Source organism: Carlito syrichta, unplaced genomic scaffold (genome assembly GCF_000164805.1).
Source record: "Carlito syrichta isolate Samal-C Ts95f unplaced genomic scaffold, Tarsius_syrichta-2.0.1 Scaffold113575, whole genome shotgun sequence".
Classification (NCBI taxonomy): domain Eukaryota; kingdom Metazoa; phylum Chordata; class Mammalia; order Primates; family Tarsiidae; genus Carlito; species Carlito syrichta.
In genome coordinates, this window is record NW_007057671.1 from 88,896 (window position 1) to 106,635 (window position 17,740).

At 37.1% G+C, this 17,740-nt stretch overlaps 1 protein-coding gene across 1 annotated transcript in view; it reads left to right on the forward strand.

Moving 5' to 3' along the window:
• The window catches only part of TPP2 (tripeptidyl peptidase 2), a gene marked incomplete at its 5' end in the record, with an annotated part of 155,369 nt that overhangs the window by 85,892 nt on the left and 51,737 nt on the right, over window positions 1-17,740 (forward strand). The window contains 4 exons of the mRNA XM_021719109.1: window positions 7,298-7,431; window positions 13,637-13,732; window positions 14,876-14,980; window positions 17,265-17,389. Coding sequence (XP_021574784.1) covers window positions 7,298-7,431; window positions 13,637-13,732; window positions 14,876-14,980; window positions 17,265-17,389 — 460 coding nt within the window. The remainder of the gene's footprint in view (window positions 1-7,297; window positions 7,432-13,636; window positions 13,733-14,875; window positions 14,981-17,264; window positions 17,390-17,740) is intronic.

Sequence of the window (17,740 nt, forward strand, 5' to 3'; positions counted from 1 at the left end):
TCCCCCCGTGGCCCCGGGGAAACCCCTTCCTCGTGGCCGAGGCGCTGCCAGGCCGGGCACCCCGGGGCGCCTTGCCTCCACGCCGCCTCCCTCCGCAGGTCCCTCGTGCCTCGGGCACCGGTCCGTGCCCGGGCTTTTCCGGCGAGAATTTGGCCGTTGTTGTCCCCGGGGTGGGGGGGGGTGGAGAAAACAGCCAAATGACCTGTGAGCGCTTAATTTTTAGGGTTCGAGATACTTGGTTTGGGGAAGGACAGTTCGCCTTTAGCCACGAAAGCCGGGTTTCAAGAAGATAACTCAGACCACTTCCGGAATTGTTCCTTCGGGTAGTTTTGTGTGTTCTATTTTTAAACGCTCGTCTGCAGTTGTACTTGCTTAGGGTCGTTGAATCTTGTCTTCGTTTGCAAAAGAGTGGATCCGGCTAAGTTTGCTTTTGGCGAACTCTTCAGACCTTGTGGAATGATGCTTCTGTATTTTTTGTAAACCTCAAGACGTTAGACAGCATTCTTAGGCTGTGGTTTTTAAAAAGTATTTAATTTTGCCTCGGGCAGCTCTGAAATCCTTAAGTCAGGGTACCTTCATCTTTTTTTAGTGAGGTTATTCTTGTTTTTTTAAATGAGGTCTCTCGGCTGAAAGCGTTCGGTTCAAAATGTTGAAAGTTTAACTTTTTGTCAATTTAGCCCTTTCCTGAAATTTCACCCCTTTTCAAACTCCATCTCCCAGCATCTTCCCTGACTAACTCTGCTGTAGCTGATCTCTCTTGTTCATCAACCTCCCGTCTGTATGTTTTATACCCCTTTTTGCACCAGACGTTGTTTAATAATTCTCTTCCTCCTTCCCCCAATGTCCCCAGCTCTCTGAATCCTTTATTGTGCTCCCTGATAATTGAGGCAGCATTTTGGAGATCTGGAAGTAATAGGGGGTGGGGGATCAGTGGGCTGACTATTTCTAAACCTTCTGGGAATCCTGCTTCCTGGCACTTAATCTTCAGCACCACTTTGTAGTACAACACACCATTGATGAATTAGAAGAGGAGCAGGTGATGTTTCCCTCCTGGTAGCTGTAGTTGTATAGTTGTTGTATTAGTAATTTAAAGAGAAAACAATGACAGCTATCACCTCATTGAGACTTTATTACAGAGTCTTGGTGCTTTCCATTCTGCTGTGGTGTGTATTTACTTTTTATAGCGGCAAGTGGGAGGAGAGCAGCTGGGATAAGTGGTTCACCTCAGAGATTCTTTTGTCAGGATAATAAGAGGGTCAGAAAAGTTTGGAGAAGGACTGCTCAGTAGAATTTGTTCTTAGAATTTCCAAGTGGTGTTTCTCGTTATTCTGTTATTCTCGCTAAAGTCGCAATTTTCACCCCACAGTTTTGCTATGAAAGTTGATTACGAGAGTATTAATTACGTGCAGCTTTTTTAAGTGCTCAAGAAAAATATTAAACTCTACTTTTTTAAAAGCAAGGATGTTAAGTAGAAAGAGTTTATGCTGGATTTTTAATCACTTATTATCTGAAGGGCAAATATGTGTTAGATATTTGCGTGTAATAACATAAATATTCACGCAATAAAATATTGAAATCAAATGAAAACATACTCCTTATTTTGTATCAACTTTAAGATACTGGCCTACTCATGGCCAGTTAAAGAAATTCAGCAAGGTGGCTTACAAACATGAGTCAATTTGTAAGGGTTTTTTCCCCTTTAACAAATTTTCTAGATCTATGTGTACATCATTAAGATTAGAAGTTCATAGAAATAAAAAGGAAGGAAAGAATGAAATGGGAGGAAGATGAGGCTGAACTGCCCATTCTGAAAACCAGCTGGGTCTGAGTAAAGGACTAGAGGCACAAGTGAAAAATGTTCAAGAACACAGTGGGTTCTCTCATTCTTTGATGACTTTCTTGGGCCCAGTTTGATTGTGACAGCTCTTTGGGAATGCTAAAAATGGAGAATGGATAGTATGAGAAAGAGTAATAATTAAATGAGTGATTAAACATTTCCTCAGCAAATATTCAGGCACCTGCTAAGTGCCTAAGGTTGTGTTCAGTGGGTTAGTCTTACAAACTGTATCTGTTAAAATGATCATTGAGGGATTGTGGGGGAGAAGGCATGCTGGCCAGTGAGAACTGGACAGTCAGGTGTCACAGACGAAAATGGAACTTGGACTAGAACAGAATATGCATATACAGTAGCTAGTAGGTCCCCCTGTCACTAAGTCTTGCTTCTCTTTGACCTGTTCTTCACATCGCCAAAGATACATTCCTTAAAAAACACATCTTGTATTGCATCCTTGTTTAAAACAAACTCGTTTTGGAATCCCAGTTGCTTTTTGCATAGAAATTCAGTTTTTGGAACTGTGTATGTAAGTGTGTATATGAAGCCCATCACTGTCCAGCTGCAGCCTCCTCACACAGCCTCATCCTCACCATTTCTTCTGTTCATAGGTGCCACCCCCACTTTCATCCTGTGCGTCCCTCTTGAACATTTCACTCCTCGACTCACCACAGACCTTTGCATGTGGTGGTTAATCTGCCTGCAAGCCTTCTACCATCACCTATAAACTTCTGCTTAATCCTTTAAGACCCAGCTAGGTTTTGACTCCATTACTTTTTAGGAAGTTCACTGATATATTTTTGCCTGTCACTACATACAGTATTTATGAGTATGTGCCCGCCCTCATGTTAAGGTCTGAAGCTTCAGAGATGAGTAATGTCCAGTTCCTGTTGACAGCTATTTAGCTTTTTTCTCCTCTTTGCCCTCCTAGCTACCTGTTTATATTCCTCTAATACCACTTACAGTATTTCATTTTGGTATTTCTGTTTACATAGCTTTTTCCTGGTAGAGTTAAAATTCTTTGAAAGCATATATCAAAATTTATTTTGTATGAAATATACTTGTTAAGTGTTCTTGTTTAATGAAAAAAAAGTATATATTTGCATAATGAAGGAATATAATTTCTTCATGGAGGAAAAAGCGTTTGGAGGAGGAGGTTATAAGTAATTTTATAAAAATCTATTTTTACATTCACCTAAGTTTCTGTTCTCTCTTTTTCAGTTGACTCCCTCTCATTTTCCCAAGCTGGGTTTTGTCTTCTCATATGCTTTCATAGATACTGTCCTTACCTCTATTATTTATTGTCCTGTATTGTCATTCTCTCTTTCTAATAATAAACTTTCTTTCTAATAGTAAACCCATTTGTCTTTCTAATAATAAACTTTCTGGAAGCAAAGATTGTTTTATTTATTCATCATTACATACTCAGAATAAAGCCCTGAATAGTATTTGTTTGTTAAATCTTTCCTTGCTTAAAATAATATTTTCAGTATCTTTCATGAAATTTTGTATATACTTACACATTTACTTTGTTTTGTTTAGTATAGATTGCAGACTTACCTCCCCCCACCTCCTGTTTTGTTCTGATTCTCTCTAGGAGTGTTTGGTGAATCTTCCAACCCTCACAACTCCTCTGCCTTAATGGTTACAGTGCAGATATACAGTAACTTAGATTCCTGACATTTTGGGAAAACCTCTGGGCAATTTCTGTTTCATCCCTCCAACTGTTTCATCCCTCCAGCATAGCCCAGTAAGCATTTCCCAGTCTCCCTTCCGTCGCACAGGAGTTGACACCATAGCTCTACCTATAATAACTCTGTCCATGCTTGCAATTCTTTTTTTCCCCCATGTGAGGCCTCCTCTTCCTCAAAGGTGAGGGATACAGATCCAGTGTTAGCATTTCAGCTTCCTTTTTTTTCTTCGAAAGATCTGTTGCAAAATTCTCAGGTGGTTTGCCTGAGGGTTTTTTAAAAACCCTCCTGTAACTAAATTTCTGTTTTTGCCTTTTTGTCTTCAGTGAAGTAGTTGCTTTTATCTAATATTGAAGTAAGAAATACATGGAGCCGGGCTCGGTGGCTCAGCCTGTAATCCTGCGCCTTTGGGAGGCTGAGGTGAGTGGATTGCCTGAGCCTGCGGGTTCAAGACCTGCCTGGGCAGGTGAGACCTCATCTCTACAATAAATCAAAAAATTAGCCGGGTGTGGTAGCGCGCACCTGTAATTCCGGCCACTCGGAAGGCTGAGGCTGAAGGATCACCGGAGCCTAGCAGGTCAAGGCTGCGGTGGCCGGGAGCGGCCACTGCACTCCAGTCTGGGCGACAGAGTGAGACTCCAACTCAAAAAAAAAAAAGGAAATACATGGGTAGAAAAATTACATAATATTTAATGAAAGCGTGTGTGTGTGTATGTGTAAAACTTGTGGAAGTAGATGGTATATAAGCCACTAAATCCCATTAGACTTTTTTTACTTTGCTCATATAATGTTAGTAAAGTTTCTAATGAGAGGAATCTGTCTGATTTGTTAGTGATCTCTTATTATCCTTAATCTCAGGTCACTGAAATTTGCATATTGAATGAGAAGATGAAGATAGGTGACTTGTGTTCTTGGTGCTATTCTATGTCTTTCAAATTATGTACTTATTTGGAATACATCTTAAAATAAGTTATTTTCTTAATAGTACATGATCCAGCTAGTTTTAATTTTATAGGGTAGTCACTTTCTCTTGTTTTCATTTTTACTTTGGTAGGTTTTCTTACGTTTTTCTTTAATTTGTTAAAAATTTTACTTTGAGATACATAGCCTGTCCCTTCAAAATGAGTTTCTTATTTAAATTTTCTCAGGGTTTGGTATGATTTCTACATTAACTTTTTTTTTTTAACTATGACTTTGTGCTTTCTGAGTATTAAAATTCTCATTTGTTACTAGTGTAGACAGTTCCCAAGAAGCAAACTTCCAACTTAATAATTACCATACATGAAAATAACAGCTGTGCCTGGGAAGCCTTTATGGCCCCTTACAGCTATCAGACCCTCAGTTGTTCCTTGGCAACATGACTGAAGTGAGATTTGGGGTCCACCAACCACCCCCTTGCTTTATCTAGCAAAGAATAAAAATGTGTATCTTTGTTTCTTCCATATAATGAATTTCCCTCTCCTTCAGGCTGTACCTCGATTTCAAAGCTTTGAGGATATTGCAGAGAAAATACTTGATGTTGGGGAAAGGTGCATGTTGGTCAGAAAGACTCAAAAGAAATGGACATTATGGACATTGAGCTTTGTATTAAAGATATGAATTCTGCAGGTGGAAAAGGAGTCAGAAGGCTGTGTGCTCTTTCATATTGTTGACACTTTTTACATTTCTGTTTCTTTCTTGAGGGTAGGAGTCATCTTTTTTCAGTCTTTGTGTCTCTGTGTCTGATTTCTGTTGGTAATTCAGTACACGATATCCTGAACCACATTTCCCTTTGCTAAGCTAGCTAAAAAGAGCCTAGAAATGATTTTCCCCACAAAACAGTATGAAAATACACACTGTTACGCGTATAGCTCAAATGAAAATGTGTGGGCTGCCATGAACCATACCTTAAGAAAAATCAGTCTTAATGCTAAATAATTAGTATCAGATCATTCGATGAGTAAATATTTACTGAGTGCCAAACAAGCACTGCTAAGGTATTGGGTACATATTGAATCAATAGACACAGTTCTTGCCCTTATGGAGCTTGATATTCTAATAGGGGAAATAGATCAAGAATCTCCTAACTGTATAATTAGAAACTGAATTATGTTCTGGGAAGGAAACAAGATACAGGGAGAAAGAATAATCGAGTTTAGGATGACATCCACTTACGAGATCACTAAGGAGGCCTTCCTGAAGGGGTGACACTTCAGTAGAAAACTGAAAGATAAGATGGAATCCTGTGGAACAACTAAAGGGGTAGAAAATTCCAGACAGAAGGAACCTGTTTAAATAGCAACAGAGCCGGGCTCGGTGGCTCAGCCTGTAATCCCGCGCCTTTGGGAGGCTGAGGTGAGTGGTTTGCCTGAGCCCGCCGGTTCAAGACCCGCCTGGGCAGCGAGACCTCATCTCTACAATAAATCAAAAAATCAGCCGGGCGTGGCAGCGCATGCGTGTAATTCCGGCTACTTGGAAGGCTGAGGAGGAAGGATTGCCGGAGCCCAGCAGGTCGAGGCTGCGGTGGCCGGGAGCGGCCACTGCACTCCAGTCTGGGCGACAGAGTGAGACTCCAACTCAAATAAATAAATAAATAAATAGTAACAGGACTGGAAAAATTTGGGCATATTTTAGGAATTAAAAGGAAGTTTGTGTGGTTTAGCGTTGTGAGTAACTGAGAGTGGCAAGGGTCAGATGGTCCGGGGCGTTTTATATAAGTATTCTGAGTGCTCTGTGAATCCACTGCTGGGCTTAAAGGAGAGAACTGATATAATAAACTTGTTTTAGTACAGATTGAGTACCAGAATCTGAAACGCTCCAATGAACACATCCTTTGTGTCTTGCTGACTTTCAGAAAGATTTTGGAGCATTTCAGATTTCCAAGGTTCAGATTAGGCTTATGCAACAGATTAGAGATACCACCAACAATGGCAGCTGGGAGACCTCTAAGGAAGTGATAACCATCATGAAGGCAAGAGTTGATGGTGCTTTCTCTAAAGCACCTAATCCTCTGTTAGGATAGAGGCTGTGAAAATCAGATGGATTTGAAGTATGTTCTAGGGAAGGAATTAACAGTACTTCCTGGTATCTTTAATGTGAGGAGTAAATTGCAGTAAAGAATCAGAGAATTGGTAAGTTTCTGCTTTGCGCATCTGTGTGTGTGGGGATTCCTGGATTGGAAAAGTCTGGAGAAAAAGAGGTTTGGGGGCATGTTCAGTTTGAACTTTAGACTTGTTGAGTTTGAGGTGCTAGTGTGGCATCCAGTAATGATGCCACCAAATGTAATTTTTTTCCCCTAAAGTTACATACTTCTCCAGGCCCCAGCTCACCTTCTTCAGATCTTTTCTCAGATGCTGCCATCTCAGCAAGGCCTTCCTTGACCAGCTGAGTTTAAATTGAAAACCCCTCACTACATGTCTCCCTTTCCTGCTCATTTTTCTCCATAGTAATTACCGCCATTATTCTTTATTTTATTTCTTTGTTTATTAACTGCTTCTTCAGTATAAGATCTGTGAGGTCAGGGATTTTTGTGTATTGATCACTGCTGTATCCCTAACATCCAAAATAGGATGTGGACTGTAGTAAGTGCTTGGTAAGTGTATATTAAGTGAATGTATGAAACCACTTGAAGGATTCTGTGGTGTTTTCCATAACTAAGTTTTCTTACTAGTATTTGTCAGATTTTTGGCTTAGAACTATTTAGTTCTGTTTTTTAAATGAATATGCACACACATGTTCGTGTTGCTCTCTTTAAGGATAAAAACCTAAAATCTGTAATTCCTATTTTGTCTCAATTTTCAGGTTACAACTGATGGAAAACCAAAAATCATTGATATCATTGATACAACAGGAAGTGGTGATGTGAATACTGCAACAGAAGTAGAGCCAAAAGATGGTGAAATTATTGGTCTTTCAGGAAGAGTGCTTAAGGTTTGGAACTTTTATCTTCTTTTTGAGTTTTTTTGTACTGTTGCCTCAAAACATCTAAAGTTTTTAGCTTATATTTGGTGGCAGGGTATTAAATGACCTATTGCAGCATAACAGGTTAAACAGATTTAAACCAACATCTCCTGGTTTAAAACAACGAATATTTGTTACCTCATCGTTTCTGTGAGTCAGGATCTGAGTGTGAGTTAGCTGGCTGCCTCTAGATCAGAATATCTCATGAGGTTACAAGCTGTTAGCCATGACTGTAGCTTCACTAAAGGCTCAGCTTGGTGGGGAAAGGGTGAGTCTGTTTCCAAGCTGCTGGAGGATTGCTGGCCTGCCTTCTTTGCCACATGGCCTCTCTGCACTTTTCCTTTATAGCATGGCAGCTGTTTTTCCTCAGTAAGTGAGCCAAGGTGGAAGCCATGTTATTCTTATAATAGTAATCTTGGGATTCCTATGAGGTGCGGTACTCTGAGAAACTAGTAAGTCATGCAAATTTAAAACCTTAAATAAAATACTATTCTCAATCATTTATTTTTAAATAGCTGTAGTAGTCCCTGCTTTAGATAGACCACATGAATTCAAAGGTAGAATTATATATACCCTATACATTGCTATTAAACAAAATAAAAAATTGATAAGGTTGGTCTTTTCCAACCAGATGATAGATTTCTTTAGCTTTACTGTTAAGTATTCTCAGTCCATCATTGTGGGTTTTTAAGTTTAAATTTTAATTGTGTTTCATATGTCTGCATAGTTTAAAAAGACAAAATTTTTATAGAGCTTCTAACAAGAAAAATTAAGTCACCTGTTCCATTTCTCCCCCACTGATTTCTCCTGTACCAGGCTAAAGTCTGAATACGTTAAATTCTCTTTAGACTTTTTTTTTTTTTTTTTGAGTTGGAGTCTCGCTCTGTCGCCCAGACTGGAGTGCAGTGGCCACTCCCAGCCACCGCAGCCTCGACCTGCTGGGCTCCGGCGATCCTTCCGCCTCAGCCTTCCGAGTAGCTGGAATTACAGGCGCTCACCACCATGCCCGGCTAATATTTTGATTTACTGTAGAGATGAGGTCTCGCCTGCCCAGGTGGGTCTTGAACCCACGGGCTCAGGCAATCCACTCACCTCAGCCTTCCAAAAGTGTGGGATTACAGGCTGAGCCACCGAGCCCGGCTCTCTTCAGACTTTTAAATAACACACTAATACTTTCTATCTCTTGAATTCTTTTTTTAAGTTTTAGTTTTTAATTTGTAGAATTAATATGTGGAAGAAGAGGGTTTAACTCTCAGGTCCTTTATTTACAAGAAATGTTTCTGCATTGTCTCTTGCATATCTGCATCCCTGTTGTTTTTGCTGTTCTGTTATCTGGGACTGCTGTTAATTGGACATTGGACCTCTTGAATTGATTCTCCAGTTTTTAATGTTTTTCCACCTTTCTTCACTGCCTTTTGTCTTTTTTCTTACTGAGAGATTTCCAAGATTTTTTCAATATTCTCATCTCACCCTTTTGTGAATTTTGTTGAATTTTGCATATTTTTAATTGCAAAACCCTTGATCACTCAGAGCATATTTTTGTATCAGGTATGTAACATTTTGTCTGTGAGAATATTAATTATTGTCTTTATTTTTTTTTAATTTCAATGTTTCTTTCCTTCTTTTCCTGCTCGTCTCTTTAGTGTCCTCTTCTGCTTCTCCTCCTCTTTTTTCTTCACCCTCTTACTCCTCCTCTTGCCCCCTTTTTTCCTGTGCTACCTCCTCTTTCTTTTCCCCATTCTCTGCCTTTGACTTTAGATGTTTCCTTAGATGTCTAGTCATCCCTGGATATCTGTTATTTAGCAAGGAATAAGAAATGGTGACTGGAAATTCTCTCTTTGGTGATTTCACTGTGGGGTAGTAGGGGGCGGGCACACCAAAATATTAGTATACAGTATATTTTTTTCCATTTGTATGCTCAAGGACTTAGCCTGATTGGCCTGGGGTTTAGGGGAAGACTGAGAGGCAAGCCTGACTGTTGGTGTTCAGGGAGTCACAGCACGAAAGGGGCCTGGGGTGACCTTATGTGGATCCCGTTTTGATGTGTCTCAGCTCTCTACTGTGTAAACTCCTCCAGAAGGTTGACATCCTAACTCCTCTGTGGTTCAAATGAGGAGAGTTGCCTGCTTGGTGAGGTTTCGGCAGGATGTGGAATGGGGCAGTGGGAGTCTCATTGCACTTTATGCAACCCTTCAGCCCATTGTCTAGGTTACAACTCCCTACTCCGTTCATCTGTAAAATGTTCCCACACACGTTTGGCTTTCTTTCAAGGATGTGCAGGCATTTGGATATTTTGCCATGGCCACTAAAAAGAATTATTAGTCACTGGGATTCTGAATAGTTGGGTCTCTCCCACACTTTAGGACACAGTATCAGAAAGGAACACAATGAAGTCTTCAAGCTTCCTTGATGTAGTCATGCTTTAAAAATAATTAAATGTATTCTTTTTCTCCGTCTTCTGAATAGCCCATCAACTACTGACAGAGTCTTAGTCGTCCCAGTTTAGGGTCAGCTATTAGTTAGGTGCTTTGAACATTTTGGTGTCACTCTCTGGATGATGCTCTCAGGTTGAGAGACTGTTGGTAACTTACTTAAGGCCAGTGGTAATCCCATGACCTAGGTAAAGTAAAAAAAGTGAGTAGAAACTTAAAACCTTTTATTATAAAATATACATACATAAAGCACATATATAAAGCTAATACCATTGTACCCACGCAGGCCAGGACAAAGAATATGGCCATGTCGCAGACTTCTTGCGTTCTCCCATTCACAGCCTGTTTCAACTTGTATGATGATTATTTGCTTTTTTTCATAGTTTTACCACATCTATGTGGATACATAAAATGTATTGTTTGATTTTGCCCTTTTTTTGAACATTGCATGAACAGTCTCATTTCGCATATTATATTTTGTGCCTTCTCTCCATCAGTGTTGTTTGTGAGATTTGTTCATGTTGTCATGTGTAGCGGTGATTTATTCAGTTTCATTGCTGAGGTATGCCATGGTTTGCACATACCACATTCTATCCACTCTGCTATGATGTGTATGTTTCCTGTGCACATGTGTGTGGCTCCCTGCAAGATGTATTCCTTGGAGTGAAATTGCTGAATCATGGAGATAAACTTTACCAGGTCATACCAGTTTTTCAAAGTGTTTGTATTAAAAGGCGTTTCCACTAGCCATGTATAAGTTCTAATAATTGTGCTACCCTTTTGACAGTTGGTATCTTCAAACTTTTTAATTTTTGAAAATATGCTGGGAATGTAGGTATATTACATTGTAGTTTTAATTTGCATTTTTCTAATTACTAATGAGATTGAGCACCTTTCCATATGTTTAGGTATTTGGATGTCCTCTTTACAAAGTTCCTGTTAAAGTTCATTTGCCCTTTTTTTTAATGCTACTAAATTGTTGTTTTCTCACTGATGTGTAAGATTCTGTTTACCCGTCCTCGGATTATATGTGTTGCATGTGTCTTCTCCCATTTACTGTCCGTATCTTATCTTACCAATCTTTGCCTCTTGGATTAAGGCTTTGTATATCTTAAAAGCATTTTTTGACCTCACGCTCATGAAGATATTCTCCTATGTTTCTAAAAAGTTTCACAGCTTTTCTCTTCTTATTTGTTCTAAAATTCACCTTGAGTTGATTTTATATACTTAGTTTGAGCCCTGTTTCCTTTTTGCCATAAGAAGACCCAGTTCTCCCAACACCATCTGTTAATATTCCACAGTTTCCCCACTGATTTTCAGTGCCTTCTTTTCACTTTGCACCCTTCAAACTGTGGTGAGCTTCTAAAGTCTCATTTCCTCTTCTCCTTTTTGGGGGGGGTTTGGGTGGTTTTCCCCCTTCTTTTGTTCTGATTTTAGTAGCATTTTTGAAGGAAACATAGTGCTTTTTTCATTTTACCACATTTAACTTGAAGTCATTTTTACAATCAATATTTTGTCTTAATTTTTTAAAGGTAAATCAAGGTATAATGAATGACTTGGCCAGATTTAGCACAGTATTTAGATGTAGTGACAGCCAGAGGACATACTGTATATGCTTACTGGCCTGTGCCATGAGGCTGGCAAGGCTAAAATCATTAAAACAACAAAAAAATCTCTAAAAAGACTTCACTACATGGTATGGTAACACTCAAGTAACACATGGCTTACTAAGAAAAATACTTTATTTGTTAAACATGCTCTCTTTAAGAGAGTCTAAGAATTGAGATGTAATTGGTATATGTCATATGAAAATCAGTCTTGATATATTGTAGTTACCATGTAATTAAAACTATTTTAAAGATATCAGCTTAGAATGGTCAAATGTAAAGGTTTGATTCTTAAGAGGACCAAAATAACTTCATTTATATAGCTTCATATAGAGTATAGAATGTTCCATATAGAATACTCAAATATACCATTCCATAATTACCTCATAAAGGTAGCATTTGGCTACCATTGAAACTTGACTGAAGGTAGATTGGATAATCATATTATAACTCATATCTTTTTTTTAGTAATTTTTATAACTATAGTCTGCCTTGACTAGAAGGAAAATACTTAGTTGTAATTTGAGATCTGGTGATCTGATTCTATGATCTGTGAAGATTTTGGTCTCAATAATTAAGTGTGAATTATGTCTATTGGATTATTTGTATTGTACTATATATTTTGAGTAATTGTAATTAAGAATGTCTTAATACTTTTTTATTTTGCAGTTATTTTATAATTAGTTATTCCATTTAACCTTTTGGCACTTAATGACTTTTTGTAATCTCTTCGTACAAAGAAGTTGCCACTAGCTGAGGGTTACAAAGCCACTTATGTAATGAGACAACTGTGAATACATATTCTTTAGATTCGCCAGCTAGTGACTGCTTACTTTTTTATTGTTGCAACACTTTGTTTTCTCGTGGGCTGTTGCAAAAACATTAAAGTTCAGAATTCCTATTCCCTAAAGAAGGTTGATCAGTTTTGAATGAAAAGTGCTAGTTTGTATGTCAATATATTTGAAATTTCATGTTCTCTAGACATGCAGTTGGTTCGGAAATGATTAGCGACACGTAGGCCTTTAAAAAGTCCTATTGAGTAGATCCTTGAGGTTCTATGAATGATTGCTTTTCGCTATTTAGTTGTGAGAAAATTTCATCCAAAAGTTTTATGCCTTAAAAATAATTAGATGAAGAACATGGGGATGAGTTGTTTAAAGACATTGCACAAGTGAGGATTGATGAGTCAATCAGCAGTGAGTGGTTCAACCTTATAATTTATACACACTTACAAACTGTTTTGATGATCAGGGTCTCATGATTGCAAAGAATATGAATACTGTTCATTTCCTTGACTGATATTTCAAGTCGGTTGATGCTCAGTGCATTTTATTATTCACAAGTTTCGTAAGATAGTCCTTTTTTATATAAGGAAGTAGAAGCCTGTGAGTCCCACCTAGTTAATGATAGAGTTGGGATTCACAACCAGATTTATCTGACTTTAAATCCCATATCTTTTACACTGCATTTTTGGTTTCCATAATAGAACTGCATTCCAATTTTCAACTTTCCTGTTGTTTGAGCAGGTACTTTAATATCTCTACAGTTTTGCTTTCTTCATTTGTAAACTAGACATATACTCTTTACATAAGTCATTAGCTAAGTATTGTATTTAAATACTTTGAGATACTTAAAAAGAGTAGTATAAGATCTTATTTATAATTAACATGATTTTATAGAGCTTTTTTCTTAAGAATTCGAAGAGCTTTTGTTTAGTATCTGCATTTTCCCTATGGTATTGTAGAGGAGAGCAAAGTTCTGTTTTAAGTGTAGAGAGGGTTCTGTAAATTGCTTTTCTCCCAGTGATTTGATGGGTGATGGAGTGGTGGTGGGGGTGGGAACATGAGGTGTCTTTGATGTTTAAGAACAGGTATGATGTAAAAAATATTTTATAAGCCATGAAGCGTTGTGTAAATGAAAGGTGTTATTTTAGTTGTACCTTCTTATCTATGAATGAGAAAAAAGAAGCCATAAAAATATCAACTACTGAGAGAATTAAAAATGTTACTCTACTACTTGAGCATCTTTATTCAAGTTGAGCTATTAGAATGAAAGTAAAATACTTTCTTTCTCAGTAGTGAATCATCGGAGCTGGGAAGGATCTCGTGAGTGAACATTTGCTTTTGTTTTCTATAGATTCCTGCAAGCTGGACAAATCCCTCAGGCAAATATCATATTGGCATAAAAAATGGCTATGACTTCTATCCTAAGGCTCTTAAGGAAAGGATACAGGTAATGTGCAATCTGGTGTCAGGAATTTGTATACCTTCTTCCTCAGATTTTATTCCTACTGAAGAAAAAAAATTTCATAAAAGCTCATTAATTTTCATTGTTTTGGGGGCTGAATGATTTTAAACAAACAGTGACTGCTCAAAGAGTGATTCTGTTCAGTGGAATTTCATCCATTTAAAGTAGTGGTTCTTAATATTGGATACATGGTTAAGCTTAGGGAATCTGTGAATACTTGAAATTATATTCAAATTTTTGTATATTTGTGTTTTTCTGGGAGATGAAATTACATATATAACATTTACTTATTTATCAGTTTCTAATCATTCTTCCAAAAATAATACAAAAGAATAATGCATATAACTTTACTCTTATTGGATATTTTTTTAAATTTCAGGCTGAAGTACACAGATATCACAGCATTTTTACGTGGAGTAGTAAACTTAATCATCTGTGTTGAAAGGGTATAATTTAATGCAAATACCAAGTTGTTAGTTAAAGTAGACTCTTCCTTTAGCTTACTTGAGTTGACTATTTTACTGGAAAGGATTCCTTTAACTAACAAACTTCTTTTGGGAGACACCATGGGTGAAAGACACTGGAGATAAAGGTTAAAACCAATTTCAGTTACTTAGAACCTTATCAAGTCAAAGAGAATGGAAAAAATAAATAAGTAACCTAAGAGAGAAGAAACTGAGGAAGCCTGCATGTCTATCAAAATGCCGCTGCAGTGTTAACTGTATTTCTCTGCTTATATTTGACTTACAGCATTTCTTAGTTTTGTATGGGCCTGAGCACATAATTTCTTACTTCAGGTTACTGGGAATTCAGTTAGTTTTCTGACATGGTAGTAATAGATATTCTTGGAGAAGGGAAGGTTTTAAATTTTGGGATGTGATACATAAGAATAGGTTTAGATGTGTTGGTAAACTTCTCTTACGATCTGAGTGCAATGAATTGACTAACCAGTTTTTAATAATTGATCCATTGCTTTAGCTACTTTATTAAAAACAATTTTTCTAAACCTCTGTACAAGAATTGTATAGCATCACAACTGGTAACAACAAGAGTCACATATAAATGTTCATTTAGGTCTACCTAAATATTTGTCAGCCTCACTGTAAGGCAATTTTTCTGTTTTTGCAGAAAGAACGGAAGGAAAAAATCTGGGACCCTGTTCACAGAGTGGCCCTTGCAGAAGCCTGTAGAAAACAGGAAGAATTTGATGTTGCCAACAATGGCTCTTCTCAAGTTGGTGCTAGTCGCTTTTATTTAAACATTACTGTAGAACTATATTACTGTAGAGTTCTTAATAATAGAGTTTTCTTTTTTCACAAATTTTTAAAAGTTGATTAATTTTACTAATTTTTCTTTTATTTTTTGTCCTGAAGTCAATGTACATACTTATTCATTTTTAAAAACTTAATTAGCATATCACACATATAAGGTAAAAATACATAAATCACAAGCATGAAGTTATGAATTCTGCCATGTAAACTGCACCCGGAAATCCCTCTCATACCTTCCTACTCACTGTTTCCTTTCTGCTCCCCAAAGACAACCATCATCTTGACTTTTAACACTATAGATCCTTTTGCTTGTTTTCAATTTTGTGAAAATGCAAACATATATTCTTTCATTTGAATGTGCGTAATATCCATCCATGTTGTGGGGTGTCGAAGTTTATTTTCATTACTCTGATATTCTGTTGTGTGAATGTACCATATGTATCCATTCTGCAGATTATTTGATTTTTTTTCAATTTTTTACTTTCGCATAATGCTATTTTAAACATTATTTTGTGTTTAAAATGCTATTTTTAAAAAAAGTGGTTGTACCAATTTATTTTGACAAAAAGTATATGAAAGTTCCCATTGTTCTACATCCTTAACATTAGATTTTTTCCGAGTAAATTTATAAATGAAAATAGCATCTTGGTTTATTATGAAAATAACATATGCTAGTTGCAGCAACTTTGGACAATACAAGATTGTAAAGTTGCAGGTGAAAAACCTTCATAATGCCACCTTCCGAAGGATGATCACCATAAGTTGGTGTTTATTCTTCTAAATTGTCTTTTTCATGCATGCACGTACCTCCTCTTAATCAGAATGAAGTTATATTAGTGGTTGTCAATTCTGGCTACTACTAGAATCACATGAAGAGCTTTAAAAACTGCCAGGGTTTGTGTTCTGTAGAGGAATTAAGTTATAAACTTGTGAGAGAGACGTATTTTTAAAACTTCCCAGGAGCTTTACCATGTACCTGGGGTTTTGAACCACTGGCCTATATAACATATACTATATACTGATATACAAATTTAACTTTTATTTACTTAATATATGTGTAGCATCCTGTTTAAACACCTGTTACTTTCTATTAAATCAATATTTGTACATTTTCAACCTTACTGTTAGGTATGTTAAATGTAATATTTCAGGTACTACGTATATACAGCTAACTGTACAAGAGGGATCTGAATTTCGTTATCCATTTTTTCACATTTTGTATACCAACAATGTCAAGCATAATTGGCTATTTTCTTTAAGGAGGAAAAAATGTTGAATATACTGAACAAATAAAACAGAAAAGCAAGGTTTTGGGAACATGTGAAAATCATTTCTATTCACTAGGACTACATAGGTGAATATAGAGCAATCCGATATAGTATGTAGTTATCAAAAAACTTAGGTTGAAGCATATGAAATTACCATTTTTGTAGATCAAAAATGGTTAAATAGCAGCAATTTTGAATGATTTGACCTAAAAATATCCTATAATTATATGTAAGTATTATTATTAATACTTACTTTTTAAAGATATCTTCAAAATACTTTGTTTTTCAGTATTAGACCTCATGGGTCTCATTTTCAAACATGGGGTCCTTGATACAAAAATCTAAAAGTCAATAGCTAACTTATTTTTGTAGTAATTTAGAGTTACTTTTGGCCAACATGTCTTGACCAAATAACATTTCCAAAATGTAATAGGTCAAGTGAGTGACTGAATGTGATAAAGTAGAAGACCTTTCTTGTTCAGTGTTTGAAGGAATTGATATCTCCTTCATTAAATTTAACTACAAGCCGGGCTCGGTGGCTCAGCCTGTAATCCCGCGTCTTTGGGACACTGAGGTGAGTGGATTGCCTGAGCCCGCAGGTTCGAGACCCACCTGGTCAACTTGGCAAGACCTCATCTCTACAATAAATCAAAAAATCAGCCGGGCGTGGTAGCGTTCGCCTGTAGTTTCAGCTACTCGGAAGGCTGAGGCGGAAGGATCGCCGAAGCCCAGCAGGTCGAGGCTGCAGTGGCCGGGAGCGGCCACTGCACTCCAGTCTAGGCGACAGAGTGAGACTCCAACTCAAAAAAAAAAAAAATTAACTACAAGTTACACAGATGTAACAAAATTTTCTTAATATTTTTTTCCAGGATAAAATGACTTTACTTTTCAGAAGCATTGTATCTTTGGTTGTATGTTATAATACGCCTTTCAGAAGCACAAAATATACTAATTTTTATCAATTTTCTCATTGATTAGGCAAATAAGCTAATTAAGGAGGAACTTCAAAGTCAAGTGGAATTGCTAAATTCTTTTGAGAAAAAATATAGTGATCCTGGCCCTGTATATGACTGCTTGGTATGGCATGATGGTGAAGCCTGGAGGTAAATTTTATATGTTTTTTTTCCTTCTTCATTTATAAGTGTTTTTTATCTACTCTGAATAATATTAAGCTTACACAGAGTTTTGGTTTATGTGACAGTATTGTTCAACAAAATGACTTGAGAGCCAAATTGGCTTTTGAGTAGTTATGAGCAAGCCTTCTGAACTTTTTCTAGTTAGTATTTTTGACACTAAACTTGACCTTTATATGTTTTAAAAAGGCTTATTTCGTTAACCAGATATTAGCAGGTTGAACCCATTGGGATATTTGGAAATATTTCTAATTGAATCTAGACAGTTTCATTTACTATAAACATATAAGGGCAAAGGAGGAAAGTTGGGTTAAGATTTAT